The following is a 22,062-nucleotide window of genomic DNA, read 5'->3' as shown; positions in this document are numbered from 1 at the left end:
AAGCTGATGGATTCGGTATCTTTTCTTTAATAATATTCTCGGGGAATAATGTTCCTTTATGGTTTAAAAACTTAAACTTCCATCGGTTATGAAATCGACCCCATGCTGATTTTTCTAACAAAGTGTATGCCTCTTTTACGGAGAGACGGACATGTATTTTTGTCGATTTTTCTGAATCTTGCGCTCCTCTTTTAGCTGCTTTATCAACAGTTTCATTGCTAAGAATGCCCACATGAGAAGGCACCCAACAAAAACTGACCTCAGTCCCTTTAATCCTTAAACAATGTACCAAATGATTTGCCTCAATAACTAAGTCAGGTCTTGTTTCAAGGCTGAATAATTCTAGAGCATAAAGTACTGATTTGGAATGAACAAAGGTTTAATTCTCCTATTACATATGAGGAGTTACAAACCGCTATAGCTTCCCTTGGCAATAAAAATGTTCAGTTGGCATCGATGCACTATCGAATGTGATGCTAAAACACATCCCAAAAAATCGTATCGTTTTCCTACACAAAATATATCAGAAATGTTGGACATCTGGAACTGTACCACAGATATGGAAAACATCAATAGTTGTACCGGTTTTAAAAGCAGAAAACCTAAACGTAATAAAAATAGTTACAGGCCTATTGCTTTGACCTCGCATGTCAGTAAATTAATGGAAAAATAGTCCTGTTGAGAATAATAACTTACTGTGAAAAATACAATATCATTCCAGTGAACCAGGCTGGATTTAGAAAAGGAAGATCAACGGTCGAACACCTAGTAAAGATTACAACTCAAATAAAACATCAGTTTGCCCGCAGAAAAAGTGTCCTCGCAACGTTTTTTGACGTAAAAAAAAGCCTACGATCAGGTTTGGCACAAACGTCTTTTATTCAAACTGAAATCAGTTGGAATATCTGGTAATCTCTATGAGTATATTAAAAGCTTTTTATCTAATAGAATTATTCAAGCAAGGGTGGGAACACCTTATTCTTTGCCACATAAACTTGACATGGGAATTCCACAGGGCTCAGTTATAGCCCCTATTCTCTTTAATATTCTTATTCAGGATCTACCAAAGGCATTGTCAAATCGTGTAGTTTTAGTACAGTATGCTGATGATATATGTATGTGGATGGGTGTCAATCTAAAAAAAGTCAACCCCACAAAGAGCACAGAATTACATACGTCGTTTGTATCAGTCTGATCTCGATAACATTGGTAACTATATGTTTGAAAATGGTCTAGCTTTGTCGACTGAAAAAACATGTATGATGTTGTTTAATTCAGTGTCTGTGTGTGTGTGTAGGTATGCACCCATGTGCATGTATGTGTGCCTCGGTATGTGTGTGTGAACGCCCATTTGTGTGTCTGTGTATATGTGTGTGCACGTCTGTCTATGTTTATTTGCGCACGTCTGTGTGTGTGTGTGCATGACATTGTCAAATAACTGTCACGTCTGTGTGTGTGTGCATGACATTGTTGAATAAACGTGTCGCTTGATGTTTGACGGAGTGCAGGCCTTCAGCCACAAGCAGAAGTCCCTTCTGACCGTGTGGAAACAGCAAGCACAGATGATCTGGCAACCTCCTTTACACAAGTATGACAGGAAGCAGAAAAGGTGTGTGTCACTGCAAAGTATGCTGTTTATCTCTGTGTGTGTGTGTGTGTGTCACTGCAAAGTATGCTGTTTATCTCAGTGTGTGTGTGTGTGTCACTGCAAAGTATGCTGTTTATCTCTGTGTGTGTGTGTGTGTGTGTCACTGCAAAGTATGCTGTTTATCTCCGTGTGTGTGTGTGTGTGTGTCACTGCAAAGTATGCTGTTTATCTCCATGTGTGTGTGTGTGTGTGTGTGTGTGTCACTGCAAAGTATGCTGTTTATCTCCGTGTGTGTGTGTGTGTCACTGCAAAGTATGCTGTTTATCTCAGTGTGTGTGTGTGTGTGTGTGTGTGTGTGTCACTGCAAAGTATGCTGTTTATCTCAGTGTGTGTGTGTGTGTCACTGCAAAGTATGCTGTTTATCTGTGTGTGTGTGTGTGTGTCACTGCAAAGTATGCTGTTTATCTCAGTGTGTGTGTGTGTGTGTGTGTGTCACTGCAAAGTATGCTGTTTATCTCAGTGTGTGTGTGTGTGTGTGTGTCACTGCAAAGTATGCTGTTTATCTCAGTGTGTGTGTGTGTGTGTGTCACTGCAAAGTATGCTGTTTATCTCTGTGTGTGTGTGTGTGTGTGTCACTGCAAAGTCTGCTGTTTATCTCAGTGTGTGTGTGTGTGTGTCACTGCAAAGTATGCTGTTTATCTCAGTGTGTGTGTGTGTGTGGGTGTCACTGCAAAGTATGCTGTTTATCTCAGTGTGTGTGTGTGTGTGTCACTGCAAAGTATGCTGTTTATCTCAGTGTGTGTGTGTGTGTGTGTGTCACTGCAAAGTATGCTGTTTATCTCAGTGTGTGTGTGTGTGTGTCACTGCAAAGTCTGCTGTTTATCTGTGTGTGTGTGTGTGTCACTGCAAAGTATGCTGTTTATCTGTGTGTGTGTGTGTGTGTCACTGCAAAGTCTGCTGTTTATCTGTGTGTGTGTGTGTGTCACTGCAAAGTATGCTGTTTATCTCTATGTGTGTGTGTGTGTGTGTGTGTCACTGCAAAGTATGCTGTTTATCTCAGTGTGTGTGTGTGTGTGTCACTGCAAAGTATGCTGTTTATCTCAGTGTGTGTGTGTGTGTCACTGCAAAGTATGCTGTTTATCTCTATGTGTGTGTGTGTGTGTGTGTGTCACTGCAAAGTATGCTGTTTATCTCAGTGTGTGTGTGTGTGTCACTGCAAAGTATGCTGTTTATCTCTATGTGTGTGTGTGTGTGTGTGTGTCACTGCAAAGTATGCTGTTTATCTCAGTGTGTGTGTGTGTGTGTCACTGCAAAGTATGCTGTTTATCTCAGTGTGTGTGTGTGTGTCACTGCAAAGTATGCTGTTTATCTCAGTGTGTGTGTGTGTGTCACTGCAAAGTATGCTGTTTATCTCTGTGTGTGTGTGTGTGTGTCACTGCAAAGTATGCTGTTTATCTCAGTGTGTGTGTGTGTGTGTCACTGCAAAGTATGCTGTTTATCTGTGTGTGTGTGTGTGTGTGTCACTGCAAAGTCTGCTGTTTATCTCAGTTTGTGTGTGTGGGTGTGTCACTGCAAAGTATGCTGTTTATCTCAGTGTGTGTGTGGGTGTGTCACTGCAAAGTCTGCTGTTTATCTCAGTGTGTGTGTGTGTGTGTGTCACTGCAAAGTATGCTGTTTATCTCAGTGTGTGTGTGTGTGTGTGTCACTGCAAAGTATGCTGTTTATCTCAGTGTGTGTGTGGGTGTGTCACTGCAAAGTATGCTGTTTATCTCAGTGTGTGTGTGTGTGTGTGTGTCACTGCAAAGTCTGCTGTTTATCTCAGTGTGTGTGTGTGTGTGTGTGTCACTGCAAAGTATGCTGTTTATCTCAGTGTGTGTGTGTGTGTGTGTCACTGCAAAGTATGCTGTTTATCTCAGTGTGTGTGTGTGTGTGTGTCACTGCAAAGTATGCTGTTTATCTCAGTGTGTGTGTGTGTGTGTGTCACTGCAAAGTCTGCTGTTTATCTCAGTGTGTGTGTGTGTGTGTCACTGCAAAGTATGCTGTTTATCTCACTGTGTATGTGTGTGGGTGTGTGCGTGTGTATACCTGTGTGTGTGTGCATAACTATAAGAGATTCAGATGCAGAGGATGTATTCATTTCAGGCCACAGCCCATATGAACAAGGGGCGTAACAAATTTTGCTTGTGGAGTGATGGCCAAGAGGTAACGCGTCCGCCTAGGAAGCGAGAGAATCTGAGCGTGCTGGTTTGAATCACGGCTCAGCCCCCAATATTTTCTCCCCCTCCTCTAGACCTTGAGTGGTGGTCTGGACGCTAGTCATACGGATGAGACGATAAACCAAAATCCTGTGTGCAGCATGCACTTAGTGCACGTAAAAGAACCCACGGCAACAAAAGGGTTGTTCCTGGCAAAATTCTGTAGAAAAATCCACGTAAATAGGAAAAACAAACAAAACTGCACGGAGGAAAAAATACAAAAAAAAAAAAAGGATGGTGCTGTAGTGTAGTGATGCGCTCTCCTTGGGGAGAGCAGCCCGAATTTCACAGAGAGAAATGTGTTGTGATAAAAAGAAATACAAATACAAATGTCACTATGACTGTTAGCAGAAATCTGTTGTGATAAAAAGAAATACAAATACAAATGTCACTATAACTGTTAGCAGAAATGTGTTGTGATAAAAAGAAATACAAATACAAATGTCACTATAACTGTTAGCAGAAATGTGTTGTGATAAAAAGAAATACAAATACAAATGTCACTATAACTGTTAGCAGAAATGTGTTGTGATAAAAAGAAATACAAATACAAATGTCACTATGACTGTTAGCAGAAATGTGTTGTGATAAAAAGAAATACAAATACAAATGTCACTATGACTGTTAGCAGAAATGTGTTGTGATAAAAAGAAATACAAATACAAATGTCACTATGACTGTTAGCAGAAATGTGTTGTGATAAAAAGAAATACAAATACAAATGTCACTATAACTGTTAGCGTCTGCACTGCTGCTTTTGCATCCCAGTAACTTAAAGAAATGAAGACAGTACTGTCTCCCTGAATTTAAAAGCTGTGTGTAGATAGCATGCCAGGTTACAATGATACCATCATCAAAAGATGCCAGTGACTATAAGAGAGAAAGAGAGAGAGTGAGAAAGAAAGAGAGAGAGAAAGAGAGAGAGTGAGAAAGAAAGAGTGAGAAAGAGAGAGTGAGAAAGAGAGAGTGAGAAAGAGTGAGAAAGAGAGAGTGAGAAAGAGAGAGTGAGAAAGAAAGAGAGAGAGAGAGAGAAAGAGCAGGGTGATGATGAAGCAGCAGAGATAAACTGTGTGCAAAGGGAAGCAATGGACTGTTGAACAAGGAACTCCATCAGGACTTGTGTCCTCTCTGCCCCACACCTCAGCGGCTCACACACTGTGTGTACAGCTCCAGTCCTCTCTGCCCCACACCTCAGCGGCTCACACACTGTGTGTACAACTCCAGTCCTCTCTGCCCCACACCTCAGCGGCTCACACACACTGTGTGTACAACTCCAGTCCTCTCTGCCCCACACCTCAGCGGCTCACACACACTGTGTGTACAACTCTAGTCCTCTCTGCCCTACACCTCAGCGGCTCACACACACTGTGTGTACAACTCCAGTCCTCTCTGCCCCACACCTCAGCGGCTCACACACACTGTGTGTACAACTCCAGTCCTCTCTGCCCCACACCTCAGTGACTCATACACTGTGTGTACAACTCCAGTCCTCTCTGCCCCACACCTCAGCGGCTCACACACTGTGTGTACAACTCCAGTCCTCTCTGCCCCACATCTCAGCGGCTCACACACACTGTGTGTACAACTCCAGTCCTCTCTGCCCCACACCTCAGCGGCTCACACACTGTGTGTACAACTCCAGTCCTCTCTGCCCCACACCTCAGCGGCTCACACACTGTGTGTACAACTCCAGTCCTCTCTGCCCCACATCTCAGCGGCTCACACACACTGTGTGTACAACTCCAGTCCTCTCTGCCCCACACCTCAGCGGCTCACACACTGTGTGTACAACTCCAGTCCTCTCTGCCCCACACCTCAGCGGCTCACACACTGTGTGTACAACTCCAGTCCTCTCTGCCCCACACCTCAGCGGCTCACACACTGTGTACAACTCCAGTCCTCTCTGCCCCACACCTCAGCGGCTCACACACTGTGTACAACTCCAGTCCTCTCTGCCCCACACCTCAGCGGCTCACACACTGTGTACAACTCCAGTCCTCTCTGCCCCACACCTCAGCGGCTCACACACAGGCTGTGTGTACAACTCCAGTCCTCTCTGCCCCACACCTCAGCGGCTCACACACACACTGTGTGTACAACTCCAGTCCTCTCTGCCCCACACCTCAGCGGCTCACACACACTGTGTGTACAACTCCAGTCCTCTCTGCCCCACACCTCAGCGGCTCACACACTGTGTGTACAACTCCAGTCCTCTCTGCCCCACACCTCAGCGGCTCACACACACTGTGTGTACAACTCCAGTCCTGCAGGCCCTGTGCAGTGCAAAGCAGTGTCAGACTTGAGAGACTTTTAATCACTTCATCATCAATAAGGAAAATGTCCTGCCAGCATGTAACATCACAAAATGCAAGACATTCACTCTTCCCCTGCACGGCCCAATGTATGCACAGGAATGCTTATGTGTTCATACTGTTTTCTGTATATTGTATACATGTCTTTGCAAAAAGATGCTTTTCTAAGTTATTAAGAAAAAGAAAAGAAAGAAGATATCCTTCAGCCATGTTTCCTGTCCCCACAGCAGCTGGGGCCACACCTTCCCCCTGCACCCAATGGTGGCGCGGACCAGCAGTGGGTCAAGGTCACGGCTAGGGCCCAGCCCCTCGGCACCCCAGCAGTGGAGCTTCGGGTCACGGCGGGCGGTGGTGGTGGGAGTGGGCGGCGGAGGGGGGCAGGGTGGGGGAGGAGGGGGTGGGGTCAACCTCCATGCCCCTGTCCAGCGCAACTCCTCGCTCAACACGGCCGTGCTCAACAAACCGGGGCTGCTGGAGGTGGGTTTGGGGGGAGGGTAGGGGTGTGGATGGATGTTGTTCACGTTTTTTTCCCTTGTGTATTATTTGTTGTGAATATTTAGACACACATTTCGGTTAAGCCAGTGCACACAAACTTTTGCCACGGCAACTGGGCATTCATCTCCTGGTCCTTGGGTGAGGGTATTTCTGTATTGTTAGGGATATCTTTGTTGGTTGTTTTGGACATTCATCTTCTGGTCCTTGGGTGAGGGTATTTCTGTATTATTATGGATATCTGTGTTGGTGTTTTGGGCATTTTTCTTTTTCTGTATCTTTATTTTATGTTGTTTGGTTATTTAGGCAGCTCCTTCTGCTCTAGTTGAAAACTTGTACAGTATTGGAGTGGGAACAACAACAAACCCAGTGACTCACACCTTCTGTTACCCTGCACTGCAACCCTGGCTTTTTATTTGGGGTTTGTTCAGAAAGATTTTGTTTTTTGTTTTTTATCTTCATCATTGCAGTGTTCAATTTGATATAAAGCAGATTTCAGCAAAATTCAATGTAAACAAAAAAGGGTCATTTGCATACTGTGCATACTTGATTTGCTCTAAAGGAAGAAAAGCAATAGAAATATATGAAGCAGTTAACTGTAGGTAACAACAACAACAACAAAAATTTAAAGGGAAGAACAATAATTGATGCCCTGACATATGCAAGTTTTCTGTGTGTTTTTTTTTCAACAAACACATCCACGCACCCGCCCACCCCACCCTCCTCCCCCACAAACACACACACACACAACACTCGCCCACCCACCCACACACACACAACCTGTTAGGAACGGTGGGACATGTCAGGACTTTTGCCCACAGGCCAAGCAGCCGGTGTGCCGCACGCAGTCAGCTCCCCTGCGCTCCTCCCAGCTGACCCTGTCCCAGTCCCTGCAGCCACCAGGGGGCGAGCAGGCCACCGACACCGAGATCAACGCGCGCCTTGACTCCTTGTGCCGCAGCATGACGGAACACGCTCTGGGTGGAGGTGAGTGCCCTGCGTTGGTGGGTGAGTGCCCTGCGTTGGTGGGTGACCTGCGTTGGTGGGTGAGTGCCCTGCGTTGGTGGGTGGGTGATTTGCTTCTTTGCAGTTTGTGATGGGTTAGTCCAGCCACGTGCTTTGACGACTCCGTTTTTTGTTTTGTTTTGTTTTTGTTTTTTGGGTTGTTGTTTTTGTTTAGGTTTTTTAGGGGGGTTTTTGGTGCATCACATGCAGCAGATGCTTGCTGTAACTGGCATTCCAAAGTGAAATGAAGGGACACATGAGAGTGTTGTTGATGGCAGTTAAATCTTCACACGTAAAATGTTTCTCACAATTCAGACAAGTCAGTTGACATGCCAGATGGTGACATTTAGAGAGCAGCTTTATTGGCTTGCTCCATCCAAAGTGACACAGGGATCGGCCTTTTACACTGTCCGTCAGATGGCCTTTTACACTGTCCGTCAGACCGGCCTTTTACACTGTCTGTCAGACCGGCCTTTTACACTGTCCATCAGATCGGCCTTTTACACTGTCTGTCAGATCGGCCTTTTACACTGTCTGTCAGATCGGCCTTTTACACTGTCCGTCAGATCAGCCATTTACACTGTCTGTCAGATCAGCCTTTTACACTGTCTGTCAGATCGGCCTTTTACACTGTCTGTCAGATCGGCCTTTTACACTGTCTGTCAGATCGGCCTTTTACACTGTCTGTCAGACCGGCCTTTTACACTGTCCGTCAGACCGGCCTTTTACACTGTCTGTCAGATCAGCCATTTACACTGTCTGTCAGACCGGCCTTTTACACTGTCCGTCAGACCGGCCTTTTACACTGTCCGTCAGATCAGCCATTTACACTGTCTGTCAGACCGGCCTTTTACACTGTCTGTCAGACCGGCCTTTTACACTGTCTGTCAGATCGGCCTTTTACACTGTCTGTCAGATTGGCCTTTTACACTGTCCGTCAGATCGGCCTTTTACACTGTCCGTGCTTTGAGGCTGTTTGGCACCAAGCTAAGTTTTATTCACGGTTTGAAGATGTGAAGAATCTGTCCATTAGTGCTAATGAATCATTGTCAAAGCACTGTGCCACTGCAGACCCATGGTATACAACTGGTGGTGAGGCTTGAAGCCTTCAGAAATGTGAAGTCGTGAAATAACGTCAAAATCTGGCTGTTCATTGCATCCCTATATAAGCTGCATCCCCTAATTTTTTTTTGTAATCGAATGTATTTACACATAAGCTGCAGTGGTTTATAAGTCACAAATGTTACACCCCCAAAAAGTGCAAAAAGCAATGGCCAGTTTGATCGCCTTCAGCTGCATCATAAGCATCATGTCGTCTTTTGGACATGATGGAAGTTGTCTGAGCAAGGGCAGTCAACTGAATGTTTCGTGTGCATGAAGGCCATGTGTAGATTTGAAGGATAAAACAGGAACAGTTATTACTAGCACACTTTAACAGTGGGTTTTTAAGTCACAGAGAGTCCAAACTTGTCTTGAAATCTAATGTGAATTAAGAAATAGACTGGAGACTGCCAGCACCACTTGGTTTGACCTGAACGTGTCATCAGGAAAACCTACGACATCAGAAAAATCCACAAACAAGTCATATCGTTATTTTTGTGGCAGGGGCCTTAGTTAAGGGGGAAAAGTTGCGGCTGATAGTCTGAATTTTACGGTACGTTACTCTGAGGTCAGAATCGAACTTTGAAGGGAACGATTTCACTGGGTACAGGTACTAGTACCCCATTCAGTTCAGCAACATTGTCATTCAGGGGACATATGTGTATATGTTTGTGTGTCTCTTAGAACAACAGCAGATATGTAAGTCAGCCAGTGTGCTAATATCTCCACCTTTTGAAAATAAAGATTCATTCATTCATTCATTCTATCACTGCATCCTCCCACCCCCCCACCCCATTTATCTTATTTTCTATGCCATGTGCTGTGAACTTGTGTGGATCAGTCCAGTGTGCTATGACACCTTGAAACTGAAACTGAAACTGAACTTGCTCATCTTGTGGTTTTGCAGACAGCGGGGACAAGGGTTCCACCTTCTGATGGTGCCAGCTGCCACAGAACTTGAAGGAGGAGCTTGAACTGAACTGTGCCCTCAACTGACGTTACACTGTGTCGCCCCATCACCAGTGCCCCCCCACCCCCACCCCCCGGCATGTCCCCTTCCCTGTGTCTCCAGCCCCCACCCCCTCTCCCCTCCTGCCTAACATCACCCCCTCACCCCCACCCACCCCCCCCCCTCCCCGGCATGTCCCCCTCCCTGTGTCTCCAGCCCCCACCCCCACCCCCATCACCAGTGCCCCCTGACCCCCACCCCCCCGGCATGTCCCCCTCCCTGTGTCTCCAGCCCCCACCCCCTCTCCCCTCCTGCCTGACATCACCCCCTCTCCCCTCCTGCCTGACATCACCCCCTCACCCCCACCCCCTCTCCCCTCCTGCCTGACATCACCCCTTCCCCACCTACCCACGCCCACACACCTTTCCTACCATGACCTGCAACAACAACAACAACAACATCAACAACAACTAACTGCCTCAGCATCTGCTCACTTCATCATGGCTTTTATTGTTAGTTTTTGCATCTTCTTTGTTTTCATTATGTGGTCAGATACAGATTGTCTTTCTTCTCCACTGTGACAAGTTTTGGGTGGGCCATTGTTGCCAAGAACAACTGTTGCTGTGGTGAATCACGGACATGGATTGTTTTTGGGGTTTTTTTCTTTTTCTTCTTTGTTTTTTTCTATTTGGTTGTTTTTTGGGGGTGTTGTGCCGTGAGTGGGGATTGCTGAGAAATACTTGCCATAGTGCAAAAGGAAGGAGCCTTTTCAGGGGGTGGGTTGTTTTCATTTTTCATTCCAGTCCCGTCTGACAAACCCTACTGTTTCGTTTTGTTTGGCTTTTTTATAGGTTTTTTTTGTTTTTGGTTTTTGTTTTTGAAGAAATAATTTTGTTTTATTATTTACAATGGATTGTCTTTTTTAACAGAACTTTTCTTCTGCTTTAGTTGTGTGTGTGTTTGGGTGTTTGTTTTCAATTAAAGGCCAGCTCCATTTTCTTTTCTTTCTTTCTTTTGATATACATGTTTTGTGGATGGGTGCCGATGATGATGAAAGTTTTCCCAGTATCTGAAATAGAACACCACAGACGACTGACCAGTCTGGGTCGTACTGATTGAGTGATAGACAAAAGCAAGTTATAAATCAAAGCTATTACATTATCAATTCATGGAGTGTTTTTCTCTTTGATATTGTTATTATTTATTGCATTTAAAGGTTGTCTTGACAGATTTGGAAGCACCACAGTTACTAAAACTGTAGACAAAGAATATACCAGAGCATATTTTAAAATTTAATGTGCTTTGTGTTTGTTAAAACAAACACATGGTAACACACATTGCTACTCCTGTTTTCCACACGGAATGTATGTTTACCTAATACAGGGTTCATGAAAAGTTAAGGACCACTTTGGAACTAGCAAAGATTTCTTCTTGAGAGCATGGTAAAATTAATGTGAATTTTCAGCGAACAGAAATGTAATCGTAGGCAGCCAGTATAATGAGCACCACTCATGCTGCCCATCATCTGCACCATTTCAGTGGCATTACTTCCACGCTGCTCATTTAGATTCCCCCATACACGGCCACACCTGGGTTCATCCGTCCCAGTTCTCAGTGTCAGCAGACCGCAGGGAAACATCGATGTTAGGTCGGAAGGAGGCCACACAACAGAGGAGACCCTGCACTGCTGCTGAGTGACTTGGGTGGTGTTCAGTGGTGCCTGTTCTGATTTAACATACTTAGGACATCACCTACTAAGTCCCTTACTAATGACAATAATGGCTAAGTCGTGGAGCCAGACTGAGTGAACGTCCCTCCCGGAGTGGAGACCGCCGCCATGTCCCTCCAACAACAGCCTCCAGAGCACGACTCATACCTAACCAGAGGTGCTGTCTTGCACATTCACATGCACTCCAACACAGGCCCCCAGAGCATGACTCATACCTAACCAGAGGTGCTGTCTTGCACAGTCACATGCACTCCAACACAGGCCCCCAGAGCATGACTCATACCTAACCAGAGGTGCTGTCTTGCACAGTCACATGCACTCCAACACAGGCCCCCAGAGCATGACTCATACCTAACCAGAGGTGCTGTCTTGCACAGTCACATCCTTTTGTTTTCTTTTTTACACTGAAAAACTACAACTATCATTGAATTTTATAAAGCACTGTCATTTTGTGTCTGAAACATACATTTTTCCAAGTAAAGTTTTTAAGCATTGAAAACAGCCACTTGAATATTCAGTGAAAGACCAGTGGTAGACCAAATGTCCACCATGTTATAAAAATATACCTGCTTTTTTTTCTTTTTTAATCAAGTGGTCCTTAACTTTTTATGGTCTCCATGGGGGAAAGGGGAGGGAGAGAATGATAGCACAGAGAACATGAGGAGGAAGGCATTTACATATTGTACATACATACAGCACAGGTCTTTCATATGTTTACAAATTACTAAATACTTAACTACTTAGAAAGTAGGGTGGGGAGAGGGGGGAGAGAATACAAAAAGAAGAGCATTCTTAAGAACAATTAATGGCTACCCCCCCCCCCCCAACCCCCCACCCCCACCCCCCTACCCCCCAAAATGAAAGGGGGGAGGGTGTGGGGGGGGGGGGTAGAGAGTGAATACAAAAAGAAGAGCACACTTATGATTGTCCCTTTTTTTTATTCTGATTAGGCAGAACTACACCAGTAATTACTGTACCAAGAAAAACAGTGGTGTGTTTCAATTGTATATTCAGGCTGTGGTGCTCTGTTTCTTCTTCCTCTTCCTCTCGTTCCATGCTGGTTGTAGGTGTTTACTGGTACAGTGAATGATTTTTTCAATGGATGTTTTACTTGTATTCAGGTAGTTATATGTATCACAACCATTTTAGCCTTGACTTTTTGCTTTCCTCCATTTTTTATGGCCCTATGTGGCTGGCTTTTCTATGAGCAACAGCAACGGTAAAATGAATGGATCAATTGATTCCCTGATTAAGGACAGATCAATTCCCTGATTAAGGACAGATCAATTCCCTGATTAAGTTGAAACAGTACAGGCAGGCCTGGTCACAGGCATATTGTGTGAGTGACAGTGATGAACAGAGAGCAAAACAACACGCTGTCAGCAAGGACCGTCAGTACAACAACTTTGCACATTTTGGCCTTTCGAAAAATCCACACAGAAATCTGCCAGTGGAAGTCAGAAAATAGTCTTTCAGTCTGTAGACTCTTAATAACCTGGAGACATCACCATGTTTCTCTCTCAGGAATATTAGGGAAGGTATAATGTAAACCATCCGCACGTTTCAACCAGTTAAACATGTTTTTAACAGCATCATGGGAGTATTTTCATATTGTACACATTTCGGTGTTGGCGTTTTATTTTTTCTCTGTTTTAGTTTGTGTCCAGAAGCAGCACCTGAAGTGACTGCAGGTTTGAGGTTCACATGGACAGGGATTTTCACACTGTGAGAGGTGATCTAATGATAATGATGATAATAATGTGCATTTAGATAGCGCCCTTTCTCTCTGAGGTTCACATGGACAGGGATTTTCACACTGTGAGAGGTGATCTAATGATAATGATAATGATGATAATAATGTGCATTTAGATAGCGCCCTTTCTCTCTGAGGTTCACATGGACAGGGATTTTCACACTGTGAGAGGTGATCTAATGATAATGATAATGATGATAATAATGTGCATTTAGATAGCGCCCTTTCTCTCTGAGGTTCACATGGACAGGGATTTTCACACTGTGAGAGGTGATCTAATGATAATGATGATAATAATGTGCATTTAGATAGCGCCCTTTCTCTCTGAGGTTCACATGGACAGGGATTTTCACACTGTGAGAGGTGATATAATGATAATGATGATAATAATGTGCATTTAGATAGCGCCCTTTCTCTCTGAGGTTCACATGGACAGGGATTTTCACACTGTGAGAGGTGATCTAATGATAATGATAATGATGATAATAATGTACATTTATATAGCGCCCTTTCTCTCTAAGAGCTCAGGGCACTTCACATGAAAGAAAAATATTTCAAGTTACATAAAACATTCATGACCACTCTTTCTCAAAACCCCTTCCCTTTCCCCATACACACACACTCTCCCTGCCCCACTCTACATACATCTAAAGTGAGCTGACATGGGTGGTACTGGAGAACCAGGAAGCTGAGAGTGCCTATAGATAGGTTTTAAAAAGATTAGTTTTTAGTGATGAGCAAAAAGCAGAAACAGAATCAGATGCACGGATATGATGAGGAAGGTTGTTCCAGATGTGAGGAGCAGCAAAGAAGAAAGAATATTCACCATAGGTTCTTGTATTGACATGAGGAAATTTCAAAAGGTAACATTCAGAGGAAGAGTGGAGATTTCTTGCGGGAGTGTAAACACTGATAAGATCAGAAAGGTATGTAGGTCCTGCGGAGTGGAAAGCAGAATAGCAGAGACACACAACTTTGTATTTAATTCTCGCTTCAGTGGGGAGCCAATGAAGAGTGCGGAGGTGAGGAGAAATGTGATCAGTATGTGAGACTCTTAGGGTCAGAAGGGTAGCATTGTTTTAAAGTTTTTGAATTCGCTGAAGAAGATTATGTGGACAGCCTATGAGAAGAAAATTACAGTAGTCGATTTATGACAGCACAAAAGCAGAAAAAAGTGTTTTTGTAGTTTCAACAGAAAGGTACTGACGGATAGAATTGATGCAACAAAGTTCACATTTGACTATGAGTTTCTACCTGAGCATGCATGCTGAGGTTCGAGTCAAGAATGATTCTCAAGGTTCCTTGCTGATTTAGAAAACTGAACTGTGGCACCACCAACCACACTAGAGGCAGAAAAAGAAGTAGATGCGGACATTCTTGCAGAGGAAATCATCATAGCTTCAGTTATGTCATCATTTAACTTTAGTTTGTTGAATGTCATCCAGTATTTAACATGGAGAATACAATCCTGCATTGACAGAATCAGACTGCATACTTGGTTTGGTTCTGCAGACTTTTGTAGCTGAGTATCATCAGCAAAAGTGTGGTGAAGAACAGAATGGCCAGAAATGACATCAGAAAGAGGAGCAGTGTACAGAACGAACAGGACGGGGCCCAGGACACAGCCTTGTGGGACACCACAGGAGATCAGGGCTGGATCAGACTTAAAGTTACTAACAGAGACAGTCTGGAAGCGGTCAGATAGGTATGCAGAAAACCAATTCTGAACTGCCTAGGTGCTAGTCATGGCAACAGATATAAGACCCCATGGTGACAAAAGGGTGGTCTGTGACAAAATTCTGTAGAAAAATAAACAAATATACTTTGAGAGAGAGAAAAAAAAAAGGTGGCACTTCACTGTGGCAATATGCTGTCCTCAGTGAGAACGTTGGCATTTTGACCATTCCCCCCAACCCACCCACGCCTCCCTTATTTTACTTTGTTTGGGTATTAAGATCATCATTTCTATTATACAGCTTCTGGACCCTAGCTGCAAAACATTTCCATATTACCAAAAATTAGTCCTGACCACCCATGTAACCCGTTTCTTCTCCACCCCCTTATTTTTGTTTGCTTTTGAAAAGAACAAGAAGTGACTATTTTTGGATAAGTGCAGAAATCCTGTTCTGTTTCTAGCTGAGACAGGGATGGGACTGAAGCTGAGAGATCTCTGTGTGGTTTGTACTGCAAAGGTGTTAGCCACTGATGTCTGCGCTGTTTTCTGATGGGGACCCTGTGTCTGTGATAGCTGACACAGTGTGAGAAGCAAGGTGAAATCTTATTTCACTATGTGGAATAAGTTTTGTGGCTGGTGCACTACACACATGTGCTCATGTTGATACTGAAATTTATCATTATCACGTTAACTTTCTGCTTTCTTTCGTTCAATTTTTTTTTTTCTTCATTGTAATTCTGCTTCTAATTTAGAAGTAATTTCAATGGAAGATAATGTTTACAAGCAATTTTTCTTTCATTGTTGTTGGTGTTGGGGGTGGGTTTTACTGAAATATTCATGTTTCCAGTCACTTGTGTCTGGCTCTCTCTTCATATAAGCATACTTTATCGCAGGGTTACACTGCACAAATAGAAAGTGAAAGTGTTTGGGTAAAGCAAAAAATGCAAATCTTCTTCCAGAATGACACTTTTTTCTTTCTTTTTTGAACACATGAATTAGAATTGAACAATCCTGTTGATCACAGACTGTGCGATTTAAAAACACGGCTTTGTGACAGGCCTGGTGTACACTTCAAGGTGTATGTCTCCTCTGTGTGCCAGAGGCTAGAGCAAACTTCCCTCTGTATTCAGTTAATGAGCATGTGTATGACATGGAAGAGAGGGAAAAAAAAGAGGCTGTATGAAGAGATTGGTCATGATAGTATTTTGCTGGTCAAAAGAAAAAAAAAAGAGTGTATGAATGGAGATAAGTCTTGAAAATGTTTTGCGGGTCTTTATTAATTTTTTTTTTTTAACATAACATATATCATGGTCTTTACTTGTGCGTGTGCACGCATGTGTACTTGCATGCATTTACAAGTGTGTGTGTGTGTGTGCTTGTGTGATATTGGTATGACTGACACAGGAGATGTTTGATGGGGGATGAGTTGTGCAGTGTTTTTAAGTGACACGTTGCTTACACACAGTCTGTTGTGTGATAGTGGTATGACTGACACAGGAGATGTTTGATGGGGGATGAGTCATGCAGTGTTTTTAAGTGACACGTTGCTTACATACAGTCTGTTGTGTGATAGTGGTATGACTGACACAGGAGATGTTTGATGGGGGATGAGTCATGCAGTGTTTTTAAGTGACACGTTGCTTACACACAGTCTGTTGTGTGATAGTGGTATGACTGACACAGGAGATGTTTGATGGGGGATGAGTCATGCAGTGTTTTTAAGTGACACGTTGCTTACACACAGTCTGTTGTGTGATAGTGGTATGACTGACACAGGAGATGTTTGATGGGGGATGAGTCATGCAGTGTTTTTAAGTGACACGTTGCTTACATACAGTCTGTTGTGTGATAGTGGTATGACTGACACAGGAGATGTTTGATGGGGGATGAGTCATGCAGTGTTTTTAAGTGACACGTTGCTTACATACAGTCTGTTGTGTGATAGTGGTATGACTGACACAGGAGATGTTTGATGGGGGATGAGTCATGCAGTGTTTTTAAGTGACACGTTGCTTACACACAGTCTGTTGTGTGATAGTGGTATGACTGACACAGGAGATGTTTGATGGGGGATGAGTCATGCAGTGTTTTTAAGTGACACGTTGCTTACACACAGTCTGTTGTGTGATAGTGGTATGACTGACACAGGAGATGTTTGATGGGGGATGAGTCATGCAGTGTTTTTAAGTGACACGTTGCTTACATACAGTCTGTTGTGTGATAGTGGTATGACTGACACAGGAGATGTTGTTTGATGGGGGATGAGTCATGCAGTGTTTTTAAGTGACACGTTGCTTACATACAGTCTGTTGTGTGATAGTGGTATGACTGACACAGGAGATGTTTGATGGGGGATGAGTCATGCAGTGTTTTTAAGTGACACGTTGCTTACATACAGTCTGTTGTGTGATAGTGGTATGACTGACACAGGAGATGTTTGATGGGGGATGAGTCATGCAGTGTTTTTAAGTGACACGTTGCTTACACACAGTCTGTTGTGTGATAGTGGTATGACTGACACAGGAGATGTTTGATGGGGGATGAGTCATGCAGTGTTTTTAAGTGACACGTTGCTTACACACAGTCTGTTGTGTGATAGTGGTATGACTGACACAGGAGATGTTTGATGGGGGATGAGTCATGCAGTGTTTTTAAGTGACACGTTGCTTACATACAGTCTGTTGTGTGATATTGGTATGACTGACACAGGAGATGTTTGATGGGGGATGAGTCATGCAGTGTTTTTAAGTGACACGTTGCTTACATACAGTCTGTTGTGTGATAGTGGTATGACTGACACAGGAGATGTTTGATGGGGGATGAGTTGTGCAGTGTTTTTAAGTGACACGTTGCTTACATACAGTCTGTTGTGTGATATTGGTATGACTGACACAGGAGATGTTGTTTGATGGGGGATGAGTCATGCAGTGTTTTTAAGTGACACGTTGCTTACATACAGTCTGTTGTGTGATATTGGTATGACTGACACAGGAGATGTTGTTTGATGGGGGATGAGTTGTGCAGTGTTTTTAAGTGACACGTTGCTTACATACAGTCTGTTGTGTGATAGTGGTATGACTGACACAGGAGATGTTGTTTTGATGGGGGATGAGTCATGCAGTGTTTTTAAGTGACACGTTGCTTACATACAGTCTGTTGTGTGATAGTGGTATGACTGACACAGGAGATGTTGTTTTGATGGGGGATGAGTCGTGCAGTGTTTTTAAGTGACACGTTGCTTACATACAGTCTGTTGTGTGATATTGGTATGACTGACACAGGAGATGTTGTTTTGATGGGGGATGAGTCATGCAGTGTTTTTAAGTGACACGTTGCTTACATACAGTCTGTTGTGTGATAGTGGTATGACTGACACAGGAAATGTTGTTTTGATGGGGGATGAGTCGTGCAGTGTTTTTAAGTCTGTTATGTGGCTTGGTGGAAACAGTTGTTGATGATGGCAACCAGGTGGTTTGAAGAGTCTGACGCAGCCTTACCTGAACATGATGCCCTGTGTTTGTGTCGTCACAGTGGTGTACCCTGGGATTGGTGCCTTATACACACGGTCAATGTTGGCTTTTTGTGCATAGAGTTGATACATACGATGTATTACCTGTCTTTGAGAGACAGGGGAGGGCACTAGTGCCAAGTGATGTTGTTGTTGTAGCTACGTGGTGTTCCGGACTGATGGTATTTTTCTATTCCACACGGTGTCAAATGTTGGGGAAATGATGATGATGTGTTTGCCTGTGGCTGTGCTGTGTGCTTGTCACAGCTGTGTGCTTGTCACAGCCGTGTGCTGTCACATTGTGTGCACAAGTGTTGCATGCCGGCTGTAAAAATCGTGTGGATTATCAAAAGACTTGGTAAGCAGAATGTTGTGTTTGAAGCCAGTTGTGCACTGTCTGTAACTGATGCATAATATTGGGAATATGTTTGCTGTATTGATCGTTCAAGTGTCTGAAATATAAGATTTTTTAAAGTACTTACATAATTATTTGAAATGGTGGTATACCAACTGGACATGTCTCCTTGGTCCTTTCTTCAAACATAGTTGATTCTTTAGCAGAACTGGTTTCTTTCTCAGAACAAGTGAAGCCCAAATGACAAGGAGATCAGCCAGAGTGGCACAAAGGAAACATAAAAAATGTTATTCCCCAGAATAATGAGATCAGCAGAAAACAGTTGTTCCTACCCAGCCCCAATTAGAATGGTGGAAGAAGAAGCTGAGAAGGTGGGTGAAGAATGCTGCATGGAACATTGCTTGTTGCTTTATTGGTTCATCAGTTTGAGTGTCCTTTCTCAAGAAGGTGTCACTGCATTCAGACTAATCTGCATGCACCACACGACATCTGACAGGCAGATGCCTGACCAGCTGCATAAGCCAACAGGCTAGTCAGGCCTTGAGTGCATGCATATATGTTGTGTACCTATCAGAGTGAATTTCTTCCACAGAATTTTGCCGGAGGACAAACTTTTTGTTGCCATGGGTTCTTTTCCTGTGTGTCATGTGTGTGCTGCACACAGAAGTTTGGTTTATCATCTCATCAATGACTAGACGCTCAGTTTGATCGTCCAGCCAGACTTGTGAGAAAGGGTGAGACTGAGAATGGACCCCAGACCTTCAGGGGCACTGTACTGACAGACCAGCATCCTGACCATTGTGCCACCTTACCTCCTGCTTCATCATGAGGGATGGAACCCAGACCTTCAGGGGCACTGTACTGACAGACCAGCATCCTGACCATTGTGCCACCTTACCTCCTGCTTCATCATGAGGGATGGAACCCAGACCTTCAGGGGCACTGTACTGGTAGACCAGCATCCTGACCATTGTGCCACCTTACCTCCTGCTTCATCACGAGGGATGGAACCCAGACCTTCAGGACACTGTACTGACAGACCAGCATCCTGACCATTGTGCCACCTTACCTCCTGCTTCATCATGAGGGATGGAACCCAGACCTTCAGGGGCACTGTACTGACAGACCAGCATCCTGACCATTGTGCCACCTTACCTCCTGCTTCATCATGAGGGATGGAACCCAGACCTTCAGGGGCACTGTACTGACAGACCAGCATCCTGACCATTGTGCCACCTTACCTCCTGCTTCATCACAAGGGATGGAACCCAGACCTTCAGGACACTGTACTGACAGACCAGCATCCTGACCATTGTGCCACCTTACCTCCTGCTTCATCATGAGGGATGGAACCCAGACCTTCAGGGGCACTGTACTGACAGACCAGCATCCTGACCATTGTGCCACCTTACCTCCTGCTTCATCATGAGGGATGGAACCCAGACCTTCAGGACACTGTACTGGTAGACCAGCATCCTGACCATTGTGCCACCTTACCTCCTGGTTCATCATGAGGGATGGAACCCAGACCTTCAGGGGCACTGTACTGACAGACCAGCATCCTGACCATTGTGCCACCTTACCTCCTGCTTCATCATGAGGGATGGAACCCAGACCTTCAGGGGCACTGTACTGACAGACCAGCATCCTGACCATTGTGCCACCTTACCTCCTGGTTCATCATGAGGGATGGAACCCAGACCTTCAGGACACTGTACTGACAGACCAGCATCCTGACCATTGTGCCACCTTACCTCCTGCTTCATCATGAGGGATGGAACCCAGACCTTCAGGACACTGTACTGACAGACCAGCATCCTGACCATTGTGCCACCTTACCTCCTGCTTCATCAACTCCCTTTCTGTCTGCAGACTCACCTGGTGTTTGTTGGCACTTGGATCAGACTCACCTGGTGTTTGTTGGCACTTGGATCAGACTCACCTGGTGTTTGCTGGCACTTGGATCATTGCAGACTCACCTGATGTTTGCTGGCACTTGGATCATTGCAGACTCACCTGGTGTTTGCTGACACTTGGATCAGACTCACCTGGTGTTTGTTGGCACTTGGATCATTGCAGACTCACCTGGTGTTTGCTGGCACTTGGATCAGACTCACCTGGTGTTTGCTGGCACTTGGATCAGACTCACCTGGTGTTTGTTGGCACTTGGATCATTGCAGACTCACCTGGTGTTTGCTGGCACTTGGATCAGACTCACCTGGTGTTTGTTGGCACTTGGATCAGACTCACCTGGTGTTTGTTGACACTTGGATCATTGCAGACTCACCTGGTGTTTGTTGGCACTTGGATCAGACTCACCTGGTGTTTGCTGGCACTTGGATCAGACTCACCTGGTGTTTGCTGGCACTTGGATCAGACTCACCTGGTGTTTGTTGGCACTTGGATCATTGCAGACTCACCTGGTGTTTGCTGGCACTTGGATCAGACTCACCTGATGTTTGCTGGCACTTGGATCATTGCAGACTCACCTGGTGTTTGCTGGCACTTGGATCATTGCAGACTCACCTGATGTTTGCTGGCACTTGGATCAGACTCACCTGGTGTTTGTTGGCACTTGGATCATTGCAGACTCACCTGGTGTTTGCTGGCACTTGGATCAGACTCACCTGGTGTTTGTTGGCACTTGGATCATTGCAGACTCACCTGGTGTTTGTTGGCACTTGGATCAGACTCACCTGGTGTTTGTTGGCACTTGGATCATTGCAGACTCACCTGGTGTTTGTTGGCACTTGGATCAGACTCACCTGGTGTTTGTTGGCACTTGGATCAGACTCACCTGGTGTTTGTTGACACTTGGATCTGACTCACCTGGTGTTTGTTGGCACTTGGATCAGACTCACCTGGTGTTTGTTGGCACTTGGATCAGACTCACCTGGTGTTTGTTGGCACTTGGATCAGACTCACCTGGTGTTTGTTGGCACTTGGATCATTGCAGACTCACCTGGTGTTTGCTGGCACTTGGATCAGACTCACCTGGTGTTTGTTGACACTTGGATCTGACTCACCTGGTGTTTGTTGGCACTTGGATCAGACTCACCTGGTGTTTGTTGGCACTTGGATCAGACTCACCTGGTGTTTGTTGGCACTTGGATCAGACTCACCTGGTGTTTGTTGGCACTTGGATCAGACTCACCTGGTGTTTGTTGACACTTGGATCTGACTCACCTGGTGTTTGTTGGCACTTGGATCTGACTCACCTGGTGTTTGTTGGCACTTGGATCAGACTCACCTGGTGTTTGTTGGCACTTGGATCATTGCAGACTCACCTGGTGTTTGCTGGCACTTGGATCACTGCAGTCCCCACAGGTACCTCCGTCAC

At 44.7% G+C, this 22,062-nt stretch overlaps 1 protein-coding gene and 1 long non-coding RNA gene across 3 annotated transcripts in view; one reads left to right on the top strand and one right to left on the bottom strand.

Moving 5' to 3' along the window:
* LOC143295781 (protein Smaug homolog 1-like) overlaps positions 1 to 9,861 on the top strand; it is a 104,034-nt gene extending 94,173 nt beyond the window's left edge. Inside the window, exons 9-12 of one of the 2 annotated variants that reach the window (XM_076607399.1) lie at positions 1,509 to 1,609; positions 6,386 to 6,632; positions 7,469 to 7,634; positions 9,661 to 9,861. In XM_076607399.1, coding sequence (XP_076463514.1) covers positions 1,509 to 1,609; positions 6,386 to 6,632; positions 7,469 to 7,634; positions 9,661 to 9,689 — 543 coding nt within the window. In that variant the 3' untranslated portion in view covers positions 9,690 to 9,861. Of the gene's footprint in view, positions 1 to 1,508; positions 1,610 to 6,382; positions 6,633 to 7,468; positions 7,635 to 9,660 lie in introns of both variants that reach the window. The other variant, XM_076607398.1, reaches the window with a different exon arrangement.
* A 620-nt stretch (positions 9,862 to 10,481) lies between these two features.
* LOC143295671 (uncharacterized) lies at positions 10,482 to 20,628 on the bottom strand. The gene is made up of 2 exons (XR_013057048.1): positions 20,562 to 20,628; positions 10,482 to 20,391 (listed from the first exon to the last, which is right to left on the bottom strand). It is a non-coding gene; the product is annotated as an uncharacterized LOC143295671 (long non-coding RNA).
* Positions 20,629 to 22,062: the final 1,434 nt, after the last annotated feature.

The sequence above is a fragment of the Babylonia areolata genome, chromosome 21 (genome assembly GCF_041734735.1).
Source record: "Babylonia areolata isolate BAREFJ2019XMU chromosome 21, ASM4173473v1, whole genome shotgun sequence".
Taxonomy (NCBI): Eukaryota; Metazoa; Mollusca; class Gastropoda; order Neogastropoda; family Buccinidae; genus Babylonia; species Babylonia areolata.
The sequence above is the reverse complement of the archived record's forward strand: the minus strand, read 5'-3'. Positions and strand labels throughout refer to the sequence as shown.